The 18,192-nt window shown below is 40.1% G+C and overlaps 1 protein-coding gene across 11 annotated transcripts in view; it reads left to right on the top strand.

The window, feature by feature from the left end:
* Positions 1-18,192, top strand: part of LOC111860129 (sorbin and SH3 domain-containing protein 1) — a 127,933-nt gene that overhangs the window by 40,761 nt on the left and 68,980 nt on the right. For all 11 annotated transcript variants that reach the window (XM_023843506.2, XM_023843507.2, XM_072709845.1 and 8 more), the window contains exon 2: positions 17,385-17,427. In XM_023843506.2, the coding sequence (XP_023699274.2) occupies positions 17,385-17,427 (43 nt within the window). The remainder of the gene's footprint in view (positions 1-17,384; positions 17,428-18,192) is intronic.

Raw genomic sequence — 18,192 nt, 5'->3', positions numbered from 1 at the left:
AGCCCATTGGAGGGGGGACCCATGTGCCTTGTTTGTGCTGTGCACGACCAGGCCCCATGGGTGTAGGCCTGGCCACCAGGCGCTCACCATCGAGCCCCACCCCCAGGCCTGGCTCCCGCTTCCGGGCAAGGGAAATCGTGGATCAATGTTTATACTCATCATTAGGGGTCTTGTGAGCCGCACTTCGTCTGGTTCCTCACCCAGGACCTGTTTGCCTTGGGTGACCCTACCAGGGGTTTAAAGCCCCGGGAAACTTAGCTTCTGGGATCATAGGAACACGCAAACCTCTCCACCACGATAAGGTGTTGGCTCCGGGATGTTGTATGCTGGTCTAATGCACTTGTCGATAACGCCTTTAGGAAGTTAACATGTGTCTTCTCACAATTATGTTATCAATTTAAAAAATATATAATTTCTTTATAAAATTATACTTACTTTTATCCAATCTCGAAGTTGTCCATATTTTTCCAAGCATTCGAAAATCTCGTGGCCACGCGTTATTAGTTTGTGGCCACTATTTAATTATCTAGTGGCCACTGCTTAATTATCTTGTGGCCACGCAATATATATTTTTTTCTCCTACAGTATGTCACCAGAGAGACTCCGTACTACAGGATAGTTTATCTCTTTAAGAAAAAAATTGATTGTATGCAGATTGTGAGGTGATGTCACGAAGTAATGTGGAAAGTAGAGACCTGCGCCTGACGGATTTTTCAGTCCTGCTCCACCCCGCTCCCGCAAGATTCTGTCCCGCTCCCGCAAAAAATATATATTATTTTCTCCCGCTCCAGCCCGCAGTATTCAAGTTTTGTCCCGCTCCCGCCCGCAAAATCCCGCAGGTAAACATATAAGTAGTTTTATTTTTACCGCTTTTTCCCGCTACTCTGTTATTTGTTTCACTTGCTTCCCTTTTGAGTATATATAAAAAAGAAACGGAAAATAAAGAAATATGTTTCGTTTTATTTTAGTTTAATTAAATGGAATGATGAACATGGACATGAACGAGGAGCTTTTCAGAACACGCTATCCCGTCCAAGCACCAGGCTGATTCCTTCTTGGGGTGTCCAGTTACGTCCCCCGGCACTCAGAGCGCGGCAATTGTAGTTTCTGTAGACGATTCACCTGTAAATTGTTATTATTTTAATTTAGTCGTTCTTGTTGCTTTTGTGCAGTAGATAAATAATAGAGTATTTGTTTTTAATAAATTAATTTTAAGATAATAACATTTTGCGGGAGTCCCGCGATTAATTCTATTCTCCCGCAACCCGCACATACATGAGGACCTTACCGCCCGCACCCGCATTCATCCATCAAATCTTGTCCCGCGCCGCACTCGGTGCATCGGGTCCCGCTGGTCCCGCGGCAATCCCACGGGAGTGCAGGTCTCTAGTGGAAAGCGCGGGTTGTTTTTTTTGCGGAAGTGTTTGAGGCTGGCTACAGGGAGTGCTGTCATAGGATTTAGAATACGGTAAAAAGAAAACTTGCTAAATTTGATTTTACAGCTTATGTGGTGTAAGAATTTTTTTTTTTATTAACTAAAGGAAGATGGAAGAAATGTTTAAAACCACGATAAATTGTTTTTTTCTGCACTACATTGACACTTCTGAAGATTTGGAAAAGATATTCCTGCATGTGCTTCGCCGAGCACGGACCCACCGAACGGAGTTCATAGCAGGGTAGCAAGCTAGACCTATGGAGCAACGGTGAAGGATGAGTAGAGGACTTTGAATTTCTTACACCGTGTGCAGTTAGGATATAATGGACTGAATTGAACTGTATCTTAACCTTTGGACTAGGGTAAGGGTTGCACGATATATCATTTCAGCATCGTCATTGCGATGTACGCACTTGCAATAGTCACATCGCAGGATGTGCGATGTTAAGTAACGCAAATTAAATTAAGCGGCGTGGACAACGCTTTTGGTGTTGAACTAACAAATGTCACACTGTTCTTATTCTTAAACAATCCACAAAAGTCTGTCTAATATTATTTAGATCAATTTAAAGGTTTTTGGATACGGAGCCGACACGCAGCTTTGCACGGTCAGCTAACAAACATGTCGATCACAGAACGAACCACCAAGCACAAACATTCTAACCATTTAACCCAGCATTATTTTGGCACTCATGTTAGCTCTCGTATGCGATAAGCTTCCATAGTTTAATGCTCATGCTCTGTTTAGTACTGATTAAGTTATCATTACCATTATATTTGGGCTAAATCAGGTCAATCTTTCTAGAATGATTAATTATATCAATACAGCAGCGGTCACTAACAGGTGGACTGCGCCGGACACGGACCCAGAAGCTGTCCCATACGGACCTGGACCGATAGCCCTTTGTCTGTGCTGATGTGCCATTAGTGTTAATAACAGCAGCAAAGTACGGTGGCCCCTAGAGACAAAACACACACAAAAGAAAAAGCAGAAACAAAATGAAAATGCGCAGCAAATTAAAAAAACACACAAAAGAAAAAGCAGAAACAAAATGAAAATGCGCAGCAAATTAAAAAAACACACGCAAAAGAAAAAGCAGAAACAAAATGAAAATGCGCAGCAAGTTAAAAAAACACACGCAAAAGAAAAAGCAGAAACAAAATGAAAATGCGCTGCAAATGAAAAAACACACACAAAAGAAAAAGCAGAAACAAAATGAAAATGCGCAGCAAATTAAAAAAACACACGCAAAAGAAAAAGCAGAAACAAAATGAAAATGCGCAGCAAATTAAAAAAACACACAAAAGAAAAAGCAGAAACAAAATGAAAATGCGCAGCAAATTAAAAAAACACACGCAAAAGAAAAAGCAGAAACAAAATGAAAATGCGCAGCAAGTTAAAAAAACACACGCAAAAGAAAAAGCAGAAACAAAATGAAAATGCGCTGCAAATGAAAAAACACACACAAAAGAAAAAGCAGAAACAAAATGAAAATGCGCAGCAAATTAAAAAAACACACGCAAAAGAAAAAGCAGAAACAAAATGAAAATGCGCAGCAAGTTAAAAAAACACACGCAAAAGAAAAAGCAGAAACAAAATGAAAATGCGCTGCAAATGAAAAAACACACACAAAAGAAAAAGCAGAAACAAAATGAAAATGCGCAGCAAGTTAAAAAAACACACGCAAAAGAAAAAGCAGAAACAAAATGAAAATGCGCTGCAAATGAAAAAACACACACAAAAGAAAAAGCAGAAACAAAATGAAAATGCGCAGCAAGTTAAAAAAACACACGCAAAAGAAAAAGCAGAAACAAAATGAAAATGCGCAGCAAGTTAAAAAAACACACGCAAAAGAAAAAGCAGAAACAAAATGAAAATGCGCAGCAAGTAGACAATCCCAAACCGGAAGTGCTCCACCACCCTAGGGGGCGCGGTGAGCTCATGTGGCACAGTCGCTACACAGTAGTGATGGGAAGTTCGACTGAATTAACTGATTTGATTCTTTCGAGCTGTCCGTTGTAATGAATCGATTCTAAAATCGATTCTGTGATTCACTTTTTTTTCCGTCTTTTTTGCGCCTGACCGTATGAGTCAACGAATCATGGGATCGGATAATAAATCAAACGGTGTATCAAGGTTACGTTATTTGACTGAAAGATGGGGCTGGTGTTCAACAAAAATGTTCAGCTTGACTATTCACAATAAAAAAAACAATATATAAAAAGCAGAAAGGGTGTCGATGCTGAATAAACACGCGTGTATATATAGTTCTTATTTTCTTGACTTTAGCCAAATTCATGTGCATGAGTATCAAGGACTACATCACAGTTAACAACAATTGAAATATTACCAATACAATCACACATACACATACAATGAGCATGAGAAAACTTGCATACGTTGTTGTGTAAACGTCAAAGTTAATAAATATATTTGGTTTTTGATGAAAGACATATGGTTTTATTATGCAGAAATGCAATAATTTACTGTTGTGATAAATGAACACAGGGCTGCCAACTCTCACGCATCTGGCGTGACACTCACGCTTTCGGATTCTCACGCTCGTGCAAGAAATCTTACTGCAAATTTATATTATTACATTATAAACCTAAAATTAGCTGCAGCAAAAGCGTTGGGGTAGTTTGCAAACCCTACAGACCATTTACAAGGGAATAAAACTGTCACAAAGGTGTAAATGCGTGTGCGGACTTGTCTGAAATGGAAAATCTCTGGCCAACCGGCTGACCAAAGTTGACAGCCCTGTGAACAGCTGCGTTAATTTTATTCCTTTCAACAGCGTAACTGCATTTCCGCAGCAAATGCCGCGAGGCGGCGAGGGCTCTTGGGATCGGTTCGCAAACCATTCGTTTTAGTCACCGACCGAGTGTCCGAAAACCGTAAGTTCGATTTGTTCATCGAACGGACTCTCGGACACTCCGTCGGCAAGTCAAACGGATGGTTTGCGAACCGATCCCAAGAGCCATTGCGGCGTTCACAACAGTAAATTATTGCATTTCTGCATAATAAAACCATATGTCTTTCATCAAAAGCCAAAGATATTTATTAACTTTGACGTTTACACAACAACGTATGCAAGTTTACTCATGCTCATTGTATGTGTGTGTGATTGTATTGGTAATATTGCAGTTGTTAACTGTGATGTAGTCCTTGATACTCATGCACATGAATTTGGCTAAAGTCAAGAAAATAAGAACTATATATACACGCGTGTTTATTCAGCATCGACACCCTTTCTGCTTTTTATATATTGTTTTTTTTATTGTGAATAGTCAAGCTGAACATTTTTGTTGAACACCAGCCCCATCTTTCAGTCAAATAACGTAACCTTGAGACGTTTGATTTATTATCCGATCCCATGATTCGTTGACTCATACGGTCAGGTGCAAAAAAGACGGAAAAAAAAGTGAATCACAGAATCGATTTTAGAATCGATTCATTACAACGGACAGCTCGAAAGAATCAAATCAGTTAATTCAGTCGAACTTCCCATCACTACTGTGTAGCGACTGTGCCACATGAGCTCACCGCGCCCCCTAGCGTGGTGGAGCACTTCCGGTTTGGGATTGTCTACTTGCTGCGCATTTTCATTTTGTTTCTGCTTTTTCTTTTGCGTGTGTTTTTTTAACTTGCTGCGCATTTTCATTTTGTTTCTGCTTTTTCTTTTGCGTGTGTTTTTTTAACTTGCTGCGCATTTTCATTTTGTTTCTGCTTTTTCTTTTGCGTGTGTTTTTTTAATTTGCTGCGCATTTTCATTTTGTTTCTGCTTTTTCTTTTGTGTGTGTTTTTTCATTTGCAGCGCATTTTCATTTTGTTTCTGCTTTTTCTTTTGCGTGTGTTTTTTTAACTTGCTGCGCATTTTCATTTTGTTTCTGCTTTTTCTTTTGCGTGTGTTTTTTTAACTTGCTGCGCATTTTCATTTTGTTTCTGCTTTTTCTTTTGTGTGTGTTTTTTCATTTGCAGCGCATTTTCATTTTGTTTCTGCTTTTTCTTTTGCGTGTGTTTTTTTAACTTGCTGCGCATTTTCATTTTGTTTCTGCTTTTTCTTTTGCGTGTGTTTTTTTAATTTGCTGCGCATTTTCATTTTGTTTCTGCTTTTTCTTTTGTGTGTTTTTTTAATTTGCTGCGCATTTTCATTTTGTTTCTGCTTTTTCTTTTGTGTGTGTTTTGTCTCTAGGGGCCACCGTAGCAAAGCGACCAAAAAGCCGTAATGTTCCTAACAGAGTGACTGCTTAATAACAGCAGCGAAGCGAACACACGCAACCAAAAATCCGTAATGCTCCTAAGAGAGTGGCTGGTCTGTCCTGAAACCATATAGCTGAAAAGTTTTCAAATACAGTATGTATTATATAACATGTTGGATAAATAGACATAGTTTACTGGTGATTTCATGTTCGTGGAAGTTTCCGCTTTTTAACATATGTATAAAGTAATATTATCTGTTATATATAGATCAACTTTTTCAAATTGTACGTTTTCAGCATCTGGCACGCCACTCATGATTTCAGTCTTGCGCAGGAAATCTTACGGCAAATCTATATTATTCCATTATAAACCTAAAATGAGCTACGTCAAAAGTGTGTTTACATGGTTAAATACAAAAGCATACTATTTACAAGGTAAGAACTGTTACATGTGTACATCTCGAATTGAATTGCACTGAATTAATTTGATTTGACAGTCAGGTACTGATTACATGCAATGTTGATACAACTGATATGCTACTTAAATATACATCACACTAAATAGTTAGACATTATGATCTTCCGGACCTTTGCTTCAAGAAATTTTCTCTAACTGGACCTCTTTAAATTTTAGTTGAATACCCCTGCAATAGAGCTATTGAACTAATTAGAATTTTTTAAATCCCAATATCGCAATATATATCGCAGAAAGAATAAATATTGCAATGTGATTTATTCTGAATATCGTGCAGCCCTACTTTGGACATTGTTATGTCTCAATTGAACAGTATATCAACCCTTGAATATTGTTATGCCTGAATGGTATATGATGTATAAAGGGAAGAAACAAAATCACGTGTTGAATTTTGAGTTTGATATGTGGGGGGAGGTTATTGATTTAATGGAAAGATAAATAGGTGCTAAAGATACTGGATAGAGAATTTAAATAAGGTGATTATAAATAGATGCAAAATAATTATTTTATTGATCTGTGCACAGTCAAAAATTAGCAAAACTGAACTAGGATATAACTAGATTTAGACTTAAGATTAACTAGGAATAACTGATTTAACCGCTGGAATCCAAAACAAAGAATATTTAAATGCATACTTTATAAAGAGGTAGATTTACCTTTTTCCATTTAAATGTAAATGTATTCACTATTCTTCATGTTCTACAATTAATATTTACTAAAGGTTGCTGTTCTAAATTTTGAGGTGTCATTATCTTTTCCCCCACCACTCCCATCGAACCTAGAACTGGCCAGTAGCACTACTAAGTGGACCAAAAATAGGTTCATAAGTGGTACACGTGCACTGTTTTCACACATTATTTAGCGTGTTAGTATGTATGGGCATGGCCTATATTTCACAGGATGAAAACAGACCCAGCGGAAAAGTGGAAGAAAACACTACTTCGGAATTGCAGATTGTGTTTTGATTAAAAGATCCAGCTGCTGCAGTAATAATTAATATTTTATAAAGGAACGACTGACTGCTTGTTTTTGTTTTATAATTACATGCAATGTTCAGTCATTCATTGCAAAGGACAATTACTGCTAAGTTCTGGCAAAGGGTTAAGGTCATAGCTGGATATTTCACTAATAAAGAAAAGCAGAAGCACTTTATGTTAAAAGGAAGAACTAATTTGATATAAATAAACATATTAATTAAGAGGTTTTTTTTAAATATCGTGATAATTATTGTATCGTGAACATTTTATCGCAATATTATCGTACCGTTAGTTTTTGGTATCCTACTGGTTAGCATCGAAAAAGCTGGTGTCCAGACAAGCCATTGTTTACAGCCATTATATAAAGCCCTGGTGATTATTTCACATGCACCATATACTGTAATTGCGGTTATATCGCAACAGCCCTATGTAAAAGCATCAGATACTATTACAGTATTATAAGCTATTATATTATGTGCATTGAATGTTACCATTTCACTGTAAACACTAAACATTGTGTCTGGTCCTTTGTGCATAAATGTATGTTATAATTCTAAATTGGTGACTATGCCACTAGATGGTGCTCTTTGTTTGCTTTGGGGGGGACATGCTTTGTGCCTTTTCTTGAACAGAGAGCACCATCTAGTGGGGTCATAAAATACAGCAAATGGTTCACGAAGCACCATATTGTCCATCACATCCAAAACGCAAACCATTACAACAATTTACACTCAACAGAACACTGTACTTCACATAAAATAAATGGTTATGTGCAAAACAGCAGTATCAGTCAGTGCATTGAGTGCTCGTGGCTGACCAGTGTACTGAAAAGATCACCCTATTATTGTTTTTAATTAACAAAAAAATAAATCTGCTGAGACGAGAGTCGTGACGTAACACTAGAATTCCTGGAAAAATGAGGATTTCCTTATGAGGACCCCCCCCCCCCCACTTCCCCACACAAGGTGTCTGCCCCCTCTTCAGTGCTATAACACCTTTTGTTTGGCACGTAAATCAGTCACTCAATTGAAGTCATCCCCCAGCCATTAGTCACATCTTCAACTAAAGTCTTTTGACAAGTTTATCTAACATATGGTCTGAGGAATCATATAATACACGTGCTGATACATCATAATTTGAAATTTAGCTATCTGTGCCAATTTATGATGAAATAAGAAAATGGAACATATATATGCATAATAAGGAAATATTGTTAACTTGAAGTGTAGAATGTGTAAAGACTGTATATGAGCTTAAAATATTAAATGGTATGTGTATGGCATGTATACGTGTATGTACATTTGTGTGCGGTGTTTTGAGATGCCACAGTGCATTTTGGAAATAAACAATTCATGTGCTACCTGTAAAAAAGATTGCTCCATTATGAGTACAGTAGTTCCCCCGTATTCCTGCTTGATATGTTCCAAGACATACAGTGGGCAAACAAACTGCAGGTAATAGCAAATCAAATGTAGACCTCACATATAATGTTATAATGTACTTGCATGCAGTCCTGGTCAGGATTATTGGCATCCTCAATGGTAAGTACAGAATGTAGATTATCTTCAGAAAATAAATGCAAATGAACCAATTTTGTTCACTCAAAATATCTAATAAAATGTGCAAAGTTATTGAACAACAACAAAAAAAAGCTGTCTCTTAGTAAAATAAAAAGTATAGACATAAAATGTACACTGGACATTGACACCCTTCATTAATATCTGGTCACAGAGCCTTTGGCAACAATGAAAGCTTCTAAATGTTTCTTGTAGCCATTTATAAGCTTCTTGCATCCATCTGCTGGTAGTTTTTGTCAGTCATCCATTGCTATCCATTTAAGCTCTTTTAAGTTTGCAGTAGTCCTTTTTGGAATGGCAGATTTCAGCAATTTTTAATAGCTTTTAAATAAATTTTCTGATTGTACAAAATTTGTCCATTTACATTTATTTCTGAAAATATTCTTCATTCTATACTTACAATTGAGGGGTGCCAATAATCCTGACTGTATAGTGAAGTTTAATTGATTAATTAAGCACAGAAAGACATTAGCGACGTTAAATATAATAATTATAATAATAATAATAATGTGCCTTGTACATTATTATAAAGTGCTGTACTCTCTTGAATGAAAGGGATTCTGACATTTTAGCCTAATTCTGAGTCATTCAAGTGGTTACAAAAAGGAACACTATACAATGAACACTTTCACAAAAGCTATAAAGTCATTTTTTTTTAGCTAGACACACACGCCTTCCATCTATCTTGCCATAGATCTACCTGTTGCAATATACACACCACCCAGTATTGGTTGCTAGGCAGTGAAGGAGCAGCTGACACTGTTTTCTTTTCAACGGCACACGGAAACGGAAGCTTGTCAAAGTTGCATTTTCATTTATCTTTCCATAACCTTTTCTTGCAAGTTTAACATTATTTCGTTCGTACTTTTGTAATGATTTTTGCAACAATGCATATATCGTGCTTCTGTCACATCAGAGTAATTCCAAAATCACCAGAAATGGGAGTTCCACTGTATTTCAAATTGAAATATTTCAACTCGTGTATTATATGCTTCCTTCACTGTTAGATGAACTTTTGAATGTAGACTTGAGTTGAAGTCGTGACTTCAGGATTGCATTTGCAAAACTGAAGGTGTTAATTGGTCCTAATTTGAGCATGATATTATGGCACACATGCACACAATTCATCTTTCAGTGCTTGCGAGTTTCATATTTACGTGCGATATTTATGCATGTGATGTGTTAAAACTTGCAGGTTTGTATTTTTCCTGTTGTGTTTTATTGCCCTCTAGTTTTGACATGGATGTGGCACCATGTTGGGCTGTTTTGTCAATGAACATATATTTACATGTAGTACATCTGTGTTCTCAATTTTCAATTTGATTTGGATTGATTCATTTTTGGTACTGGCCACAATGTCATGAATGCCCAGCAGGGGGAATCAGAAAGGACTGGGCATATTTAATCTAATTCTGTATAATTATCAAGAATGTAAGTAGTGTGTAAGTGAATTATTGTAATTATTACACTAGATCCTTTAGTTAAATTTACTTTGTCAGCAGTAACTCCCTAGATTAACATTTATGATCTGGCATACTTTATATTTGTTCACTTTTGTCACAAAACCAGCACAGTGACGAAGTGCACCCACTAGCCCATATGAAGCAAAAAACAAAAAAAAGGATGATTCATATAAGGCTATCAACCATTTTTCTTATTTCAATTATATATGACAAAATGTGATGCTTTCTATAGACCATGCACATTTATACTAAAAAAATAAGTCACTCAAAGGAAAAGCCTATTGGAAAAATCTAAAGATTTTACAGCAACTTTATACAGTTGTGGCCAAAAGTTTACATACACTTGTAAAGAACATAATATCATGGCTCTCTTGAGTTTCCCGTTATTTCTACAACTCTGTTTTTTCTCTGATAGAGTGATTTGAACAGATACTTCTTTGTCACAAAAAACATTCATGAAGTTTGGTTCTTTTATGACTTTATTATGGGTTAACAGAAAAAAGTGATCACATCTGCTGGGTCAAAAATATACATACAGCAACATGAATTAGCAATTTTGGTGACTTAGAAAGTTGTGTCAGTGAAATGAGCTTCATAGCATGGCCTCTTAACTTCTTGTGAGTGATTATGAGTGACTTCAGCTGGTGACTTCTCTGAGGCCATTTAAGTAGGGCTCATTGGATACAAATGCCCACAAACGCTACAATGGGAAAGTCAAAGGAGCTCAGCATGGATCTGAAAAAGCGAATTATTGACTTGAACAAGTCAGGAAAGTCATTTGGAGCCATTTCAAAGCAGCTGCAGGTCCCAAGAGCAACAGTGCAAACAATTGTTTGTAAGTATAAAGTGCATGGCACTGTTTTGTCACTGCCACGATCCGGAAGAAAACGCAAGCTATCACCTGCTGCTGAGAGAAAATTGGTCAGGAGGGTGCAGAGTCAACTGAGAACCACCAAAAAGCAGATCTGCCAAGAATTAGAAGCTGCTGGAACACAGGTGTCATTGTCCACAGTCAAGTGTGTTTTGCATCTCCATGGACTGAGAGGCTGCCGTGCAAGAAGGAAGCCCTTGCTCCAAAAGCGGCACCTTAAGGCTCGACTGAAGTTTGCTGCTGATCACATGGACAAAGATAAGACCTTCTGGAGGAAAGTTCTGTGGTCAGACGAAACAAAAATCGAGCTTTTTGGCCACAATGCCCAGCAATATGTTTGGAGGAGAAAAGGTGAGGCCTTTAACCCCAAGAACACCATGCCTACCATCAAGCATGGTGGTGGTAGTATTATGCTGTGGGGCTGTTTTGCTGCCAATGGAACTGGTGCTTTACAGAGAGTAAATGGGATAATGAAGAAGGAGGATTACCTTCAAATTCTTCAACATAACCTAAAATCATCACCCCGAAGGTTGGGTCTTGGGCGCAGTTGGGTGTTCCAACAGGACAATAACCCCAAACACACTTCAAAAGTGGTAAAGGAATGGCTAAATCAGGCTAGAATTAGGGTTTTAGAATGGCCTCCCCAAAGTCCTGACTTAAACCCCATTTAAAACATGTGGACAATGCTGAAGAAACAAGTCCATGTCAGAAAGCCATCAAATTTAACTGAACTGCACCAATTCTGTCAAGAGGAGTGGTCAAAGATTCAACCAGAAGCTTGTGGATGGCTACCAAAAGCGCCTAATTGAAGTGAAAATGGCTAAGGGACATGTAACCAAATATTAGCACTGCTGTATGTATATTTTTGACCCAGCAGATGTGATCACTTTTTTCTGTTAACCCATAATAAAGTCATAAAAGAACCAAACTCCATGAATGTTTTTTGTGACAAAGAAGTATCTGTTCCAATCACTCTATCAGAGAAAAATCTGAGTTGTAGAAATAACGGGAGAGCCATGATATTATGTTCTTTACAAGTGTATGTAAACTTTTGGCCACAACTGTATATGATAACATATAACTTTAGTAGGAAATACATGTTCATTGCTTGTTTTTTCATTATTTTAATGAAAGCCATGTACAGTCATGGCTGAAATTATTATTTTTTCCAGAAAATGCACCATTTCTCCCAGAAAATTGCTACAATTACAAGTGTTTTTGTATACACATGTTTATTTCCTTTATGTGCAATTGGAACAACACAAAAAAACAGGAAAAAAAGCCAAATTTGACATAATTTGACATAAAACTCCAAAACTGAGCCGTGGGACATGTCCGGAACACCTCACCAGGGAGGCGTCCAGGAGGCATCCTAATCAGATGCCCGAGCCACCTCATCTGACTCCTCTCAATGCGGAGGAGCAGCGGCTCTACTCTGAGTCCCTCCCGAATGACCGAGCTCCTCACCCTATCTCTAAGGGAGAGCCCAGCCACCCTGCAGAGGAAACTCATTTTGGCCGCTTGCACTCGCGATCTCGTTCTTTCGGTCACTACCCACAGCTCGTGACCATAGGTGAGGGTAGGAACGTAGATCGACTGGTAAATCGAGAGCTTCACCTTTTGGCTCAGCTCCTTCTTCACCATGACAGACTGATGCAGCGCCCGCATCACTGCGGACGCCGCACCGATCCGCCTGTCGACCTCCCGCTCCATCGTCCCCCCACTCGTGAACAAGACCCCGAGATACTTAAACTCCTCCACTTGGGGAAGGATCCCATGCCTGACCCGTAGAGAGCATTCTACCCTTTTCCGGCTGAGGACCATGGTCTCGGATTTGGAGGTGCTGATTTTCATTCCAGCCGCTTTACACTCGGCTGCGAACTGTTCCAGTGAGAGCCGAAGGTCACGGTCTGATGAGGCCAACAGGACCACATCATCTGCAAAAAGCAGAGACCTAATCCTGAGGTCACCAAACCGGACACCCTCAACGCCCTGACTGCGCCTAGAAATTCTGTCCATAAAAGTTATGAACAGAATCGGTGACAAAGGGTAGCCCTGACGGAGTCCAACCCTCACCGGAAACAAGTCCGACTTATTGCTGCCCATGCGGACCAGACTCTGGCACCGGTCATACAGGGACCGAACAGCCCTTAAAAGGAAGCCCGGCACCCCATACTCCTGGAGCACCCCCGACAGGACTCCCCGAGGGACACGGTCGAATACCTTCTCCAAGTCCACAAAACACATGTAGACTGGTTGGGCAAACTCCCATGAACCCTCCAGAACCCTGCAGAGAGTATAGAGCTGATAGGACTCCTTCTTCCACTTGACGGCATCCCTCACCACTGGTGTCCACCAGCGGGTTCGCAGACTGCCGCTGCAACGGCCACAGCTCCGGTCAGCCGCCTCCACAATGGAGGCGCGGAACATGGCCCATTCGGACTCAATGTCCCCCGCCTCCCCCGGGACATGGGAAAAGTTCTGCCGGAGGTAGGAGTTGAAACTCCTCCTGACAGGGGATTCCGCCAGACGTTCCCGCCTTTGGCCACTACTTAGCTCACAACGCACCCGACCCCTATGGCCCCTCCTATAGGTGGTGAGCCCATTGGAAGGGGGACCCACGTGCCTTGTTCGGGCTGTGCCCAACCAGGCCTCATGGGTATAGGCCTGGCCACCAGGCGCTCGCCATCGAGCCCCACCCCTAGGCCTGGCTCCAGGGGGGGGCCCCGGTGACCCGCGTCCGGGCAAGGGAAAACGTGTTTCCAATATTTTTCTCATCATAAGGGGTCTTTTGAGCCGCACTTCGTCTGGTTCCTCACCCAGGACCTGTTTGCCTTAGTTGACCCTACCAGGGGCATAAAGCCCCGGGCAACTTAGCTCCTTGGATCACTGGAACACGCAAACCCCTCCAGCACGATAAGGTGTCGGCTCCAGGAGGGGCCGGACAAAATTATATATACTGTGTATATACACTCACCTAAAGGATTATTAGGAACGCCTGTTCAATTTCTCATTAATGCAATTATCTTATCAACCAATCACATGGCAGTTGCTTCAATGCATTTAGGGGTGTGGTCCTGGTCAAGACAATCTCCTGAACTCCAAACTGAATGTCAGAATGGGAAAGAAAGGTGATTTAAGCAATTTTGAGCGTGGCATGGTTGTTGGTACCAGACGGGCCGGTCTGAGTATTTCACAATCTGCTCAGTTACTGGGATTTTCACGGACAACCATTTCTAGGGTTTACAAAGAATGGTGTGCAAAGGGAAAAACATCCAGTATGCGGCAGTCCTGTGGGCGAAAATGCCTTGTTGATGCTAGAGGTCAGAGGAGAATGGGCCAACTGATTCAAGCTGATAGAAGAGCAACTTTGACTGAAATAACCACTCGTTACAACCGAGGTATGCAGCAAAGCATTTGTGAAGCCGCAACACGCACAACCTTGAGGCAGATGGGTTACAACAGCAGAAGACCCCACCGGGTACCACTCATCTCCACTACAAATAGGAAAAAGAGGCTACAATTTGCACGAGCTCACCAAAATTGGACAGTTGAAGACTGGAAAAATGTTGCCTGGTCTGATGAGTCTCGATTTCTGTTGAGACATTCAAATGGTAGAGTCAGAATTTGGCGTAAACAGAATGAGAACATGGATCCATCATGCCTTGTTACCACTGTGCAGGCTGGTGGTGGTGGTGTAATGGTGTGGGGGATGTTTTCTTGGCACACTTTAGGCCCCTTAGTGCCAATTGGGCATCGTTTAAATGCCACGGCCTACCTGAGCATTGTTTCTGACCATGTCCATCCCTTTATGACCACCAGGTACCCATCCTCTGATGGCTACTTCCAGCAGGATAATGCACCATGTCACAAAGCTCGAATCATTTCAAATTGGTTTCTTGAACATGACAATGAGTTCACTGTACTAAAATGGCCCCCACAGTCACCAGATCTCAACCCAATAGAGCATCTTTGGGATGTGGTGGAACGGGAGCTTCGTGCCCTGGATGTGCATCCCACAAATCTCCATCAACTGCAAGATGCTATCCTATCAATATGGGCCAACATTTCTAAAGAATGCTTTCAGCACCTTGTTGAATCAATGCCACGTAGAATTAAGGCAGTTCTGAAGGTGAAAGGGGGTCAAACACCGTATTAGTATGGTGTTCCTAATAATCCTTTAGGTGAGTGTGTGTGTGTGTGTATATATATATATATATATATATATATATATATATATATGCAAAACATCTTGAATTTGTTTAGATGTTGATTGGGGCTATTTATCCACCATTCGGACTATCCTTCGTTGCAGTCTTTTATCAATTTTCTCTTCCGTCCACGTCCAGGGAGAATAGCTACAGTGCCCTGTGCTGTGAATTTCTTGATTATGTTGCGCACAGTGGACAAAGGAACATGAAGACCTCTGGAGATGGACTTGTAGTCTTGAGATTGTTGATATTTTTCCAGAATTTTTGTTCTCAAGTCCTCAGACAATTCTCTGCTCTTCTTTCTGTTCTCCTCCATGCTTAGTGTGGCAGATACAGACACACAACGGAAAGGTTGAGTCAACTTTTCTCCATTTTAACTGGCTTCAAGTGTGATTGCTATATTGCCAGCACCTGTTTCTTGCCACAGATGAGTTCAAATGAGCATCATATGCTTGAAATAAAAGGATTTACCCCCAATTTTGAAAAGGTGCCAATAATTATGTCCGGCCCATTTTTCTGTGTGAAATGATGTCAAATTTGGCCTTTTTCCGTTTTTTTTTTGTGTTGATCCAATGCACATGAAGGAAATAAACATGTGTGTACCAAAACATTTCTGATTGCAACAATTTTCTGGTAGAAATGGTGCATTTTCTGGAAAAATTCTAGTGGTACCGATAATTTCGGCCATGACTGTATGATGTCTCCACATTCAGTTGGTTGAATTGTACATGACTAAATTCATATTATGTTCTCAGAACACAAAGTGAATGCATCAATTGTAAGAGGATGTTTCCTTTTCAAAATACATATTCTAGTTGTGTAGAACCATTCTCCGTGACATGATTCAATTGTCACTTGCAAAATAATCATACATAAAAGCTAATACTGACAAAACATTAATATAATATGCATTGTACATCACTGTAGAACTTGTGTTTAACAAAACACGAATGTAATAAGTATTTCACAAGAATAAAGGACATATATGGCTAATGATACATACATTTTATATGGATTGTACATAAGTATAGGACTTGTATGTTTGACGGTACATTAATTTCATATGTACAGTAAAATCCCGTTATAGTGGACTCGCTTATAACGAACTATAACGGATGAGGTCTGCTGGTTCCGACCATGCGCCTTTACAAACATGCAGAAAAAGCATCGGATATAACGGACTCGCATATAACGGAATTTCACTTATAACGGACAAACCATTTGGTCCCCGCTTTCAGCTGTAGCTTTGTTCGGCTATAACGGACATACAGGCTCCGCCTACAAGGCGCGTGGCGTGCTGGTGATATCCAGCGCAGATATGTAGTCTGGATTATTAATAGTCACGCATCAGGTCAAGTAAAGTTGGATTACTACCTGTATTTAGTGTTTTAGTGTTTAGTGTTTTATCTTATTTTATTTTATTTTTTTGTATTCGTATTCTTGTATTTTTATATATTTGTACTCTTTTCAGGCTATCTGTCTAGAGCTGTGGTAACACACAAATTTCCCCACTGTGGGATCAATAAAGTCCTATCTTATCTTATCTTATCTTATCTTATCTTATCTTATCTTATCTGTACAATATTATAATCTATATTACAAGTGTTTCTGCTGGGGTGTGGCATTTGTAAACGGTGTCCTGTAGTGTTCTGGGCATACAGCAAGTCTGGATATAATGGAAGTCTGTTATAACGGGATTTTACTATATTTTACAACAATAAAAGACTTATATGTATGATGACACCTTAAGTTAATATGTTATATTAATAGTTTGATTTGAATATGATTTGGAGAAAATGCATAAGAGTCTTATGTTATTTTTAATACAGTTTTTGATATGGGAGGTTATGGGAATAAACAAAACCATTGAATTTTTGCCAGGACCCCACTAGGGGCAGTATTTAGTAATGTATGGACAGTTCCTGGCCACATCTCTGAGTAGAGCGTAATATAGAGCGTGAAACTGTCTGCCAAGCCCCTGAATGTCGAGTCAATACCCTTTAAGGTGCTGTGGTCTCCACGGTGGGAGGAGAAGCTGTGTGGGGTCCCGGTGGCAGTGTATTGTAGAGTTACTCCAGGGAATGCATGTGAGCTCATGCTGGCTTTAGGCTCAAAGAATGTGGCACAAAGGCAGCCTGAAGTCTCCTGAGTATTTTATGTTCTCGTCCGCAGGGTTTTCCAGCAGAGAGCTTTGTGGGGCCGTACCGTCCCCCCCGTAAGTTACAACTCTGTTGTGCCGAAAGTGAGAGGCTTCGTTCCCCCATTACACTACTTAGATTAAAAAAGCATCTCCCTATTGGATTGCTGACCCCTCATTTGCTGTCCCTCTTCTGATAACACCCTCACTTATTTCAAATAAACATTTAACAGCTTATAAAGGAGAAAACTGAACACATTTAGAGACTAAATATCACATTGGCTTTGTTCTGTGAATCAACACAGCTCAGGTCTTTAAAATTCCCCCATGCCTCTGTGTTGCTCATCAGCCAGCTGTGTGCCATCACACTGTAGTCTTGCAGAGGTCTGCACACAGCAGTCACACTGTATTCTGCACACAGCAGTCTAAAGGCAGTGATCTGCACATAGCAGTCACACTGTGGTCTGCAGGCAGCAGTCTTCGCATAGCAGTCTTCACATAGCAGTCTGCACACAGCAGTCACACTGTGGTCTGAAGACAGCAATCTTCACCCAGCAGCCTGCACACAGCAGTCTATGTGCTGTGGTCACACTGTGGTTGGCACACAGCAGTCATACAGTGGTCCACACACATACCTCTGTCCTTCCTCTACTCTCCTCTGATCTACAATCTCCTCTGTTAGCATTTTCCCTCTGTTTCCTCCCCCCTCAGCCTCACAGCTCAGAGTGAGAATCCCTCATTGTTTGCCATGACATTCATCTGTGTCACTTGCAAGCTCATTAAATGGCACTACCTTCATAAACCATTATTTTCTGTAGTGTTTTACCAGCTCATGGGGACAGC

This window comes from Paramormyrops kingsleyae, chromosome 3 (assembly GCF_048594095.1).
Source record: "Paramormyrops kingsleyae isolate MSU_618 chromosome 3, PKINGS_0.4, whole genome shotgun sequence".
In the NCBI taxonomy this organism is placed as follows: Eukaryota; Metazoa; Chordata; class Actinopteri; order Osteoglossiformes; family Mormyridae; genus Paramormyrops; species Paramormyrops kingsleyae.
The sequence above is the reverse complement of the archived record's forward strand: the minus strand, read 5'-3'. Positions and strand labels throughout refer to the sequence as shown.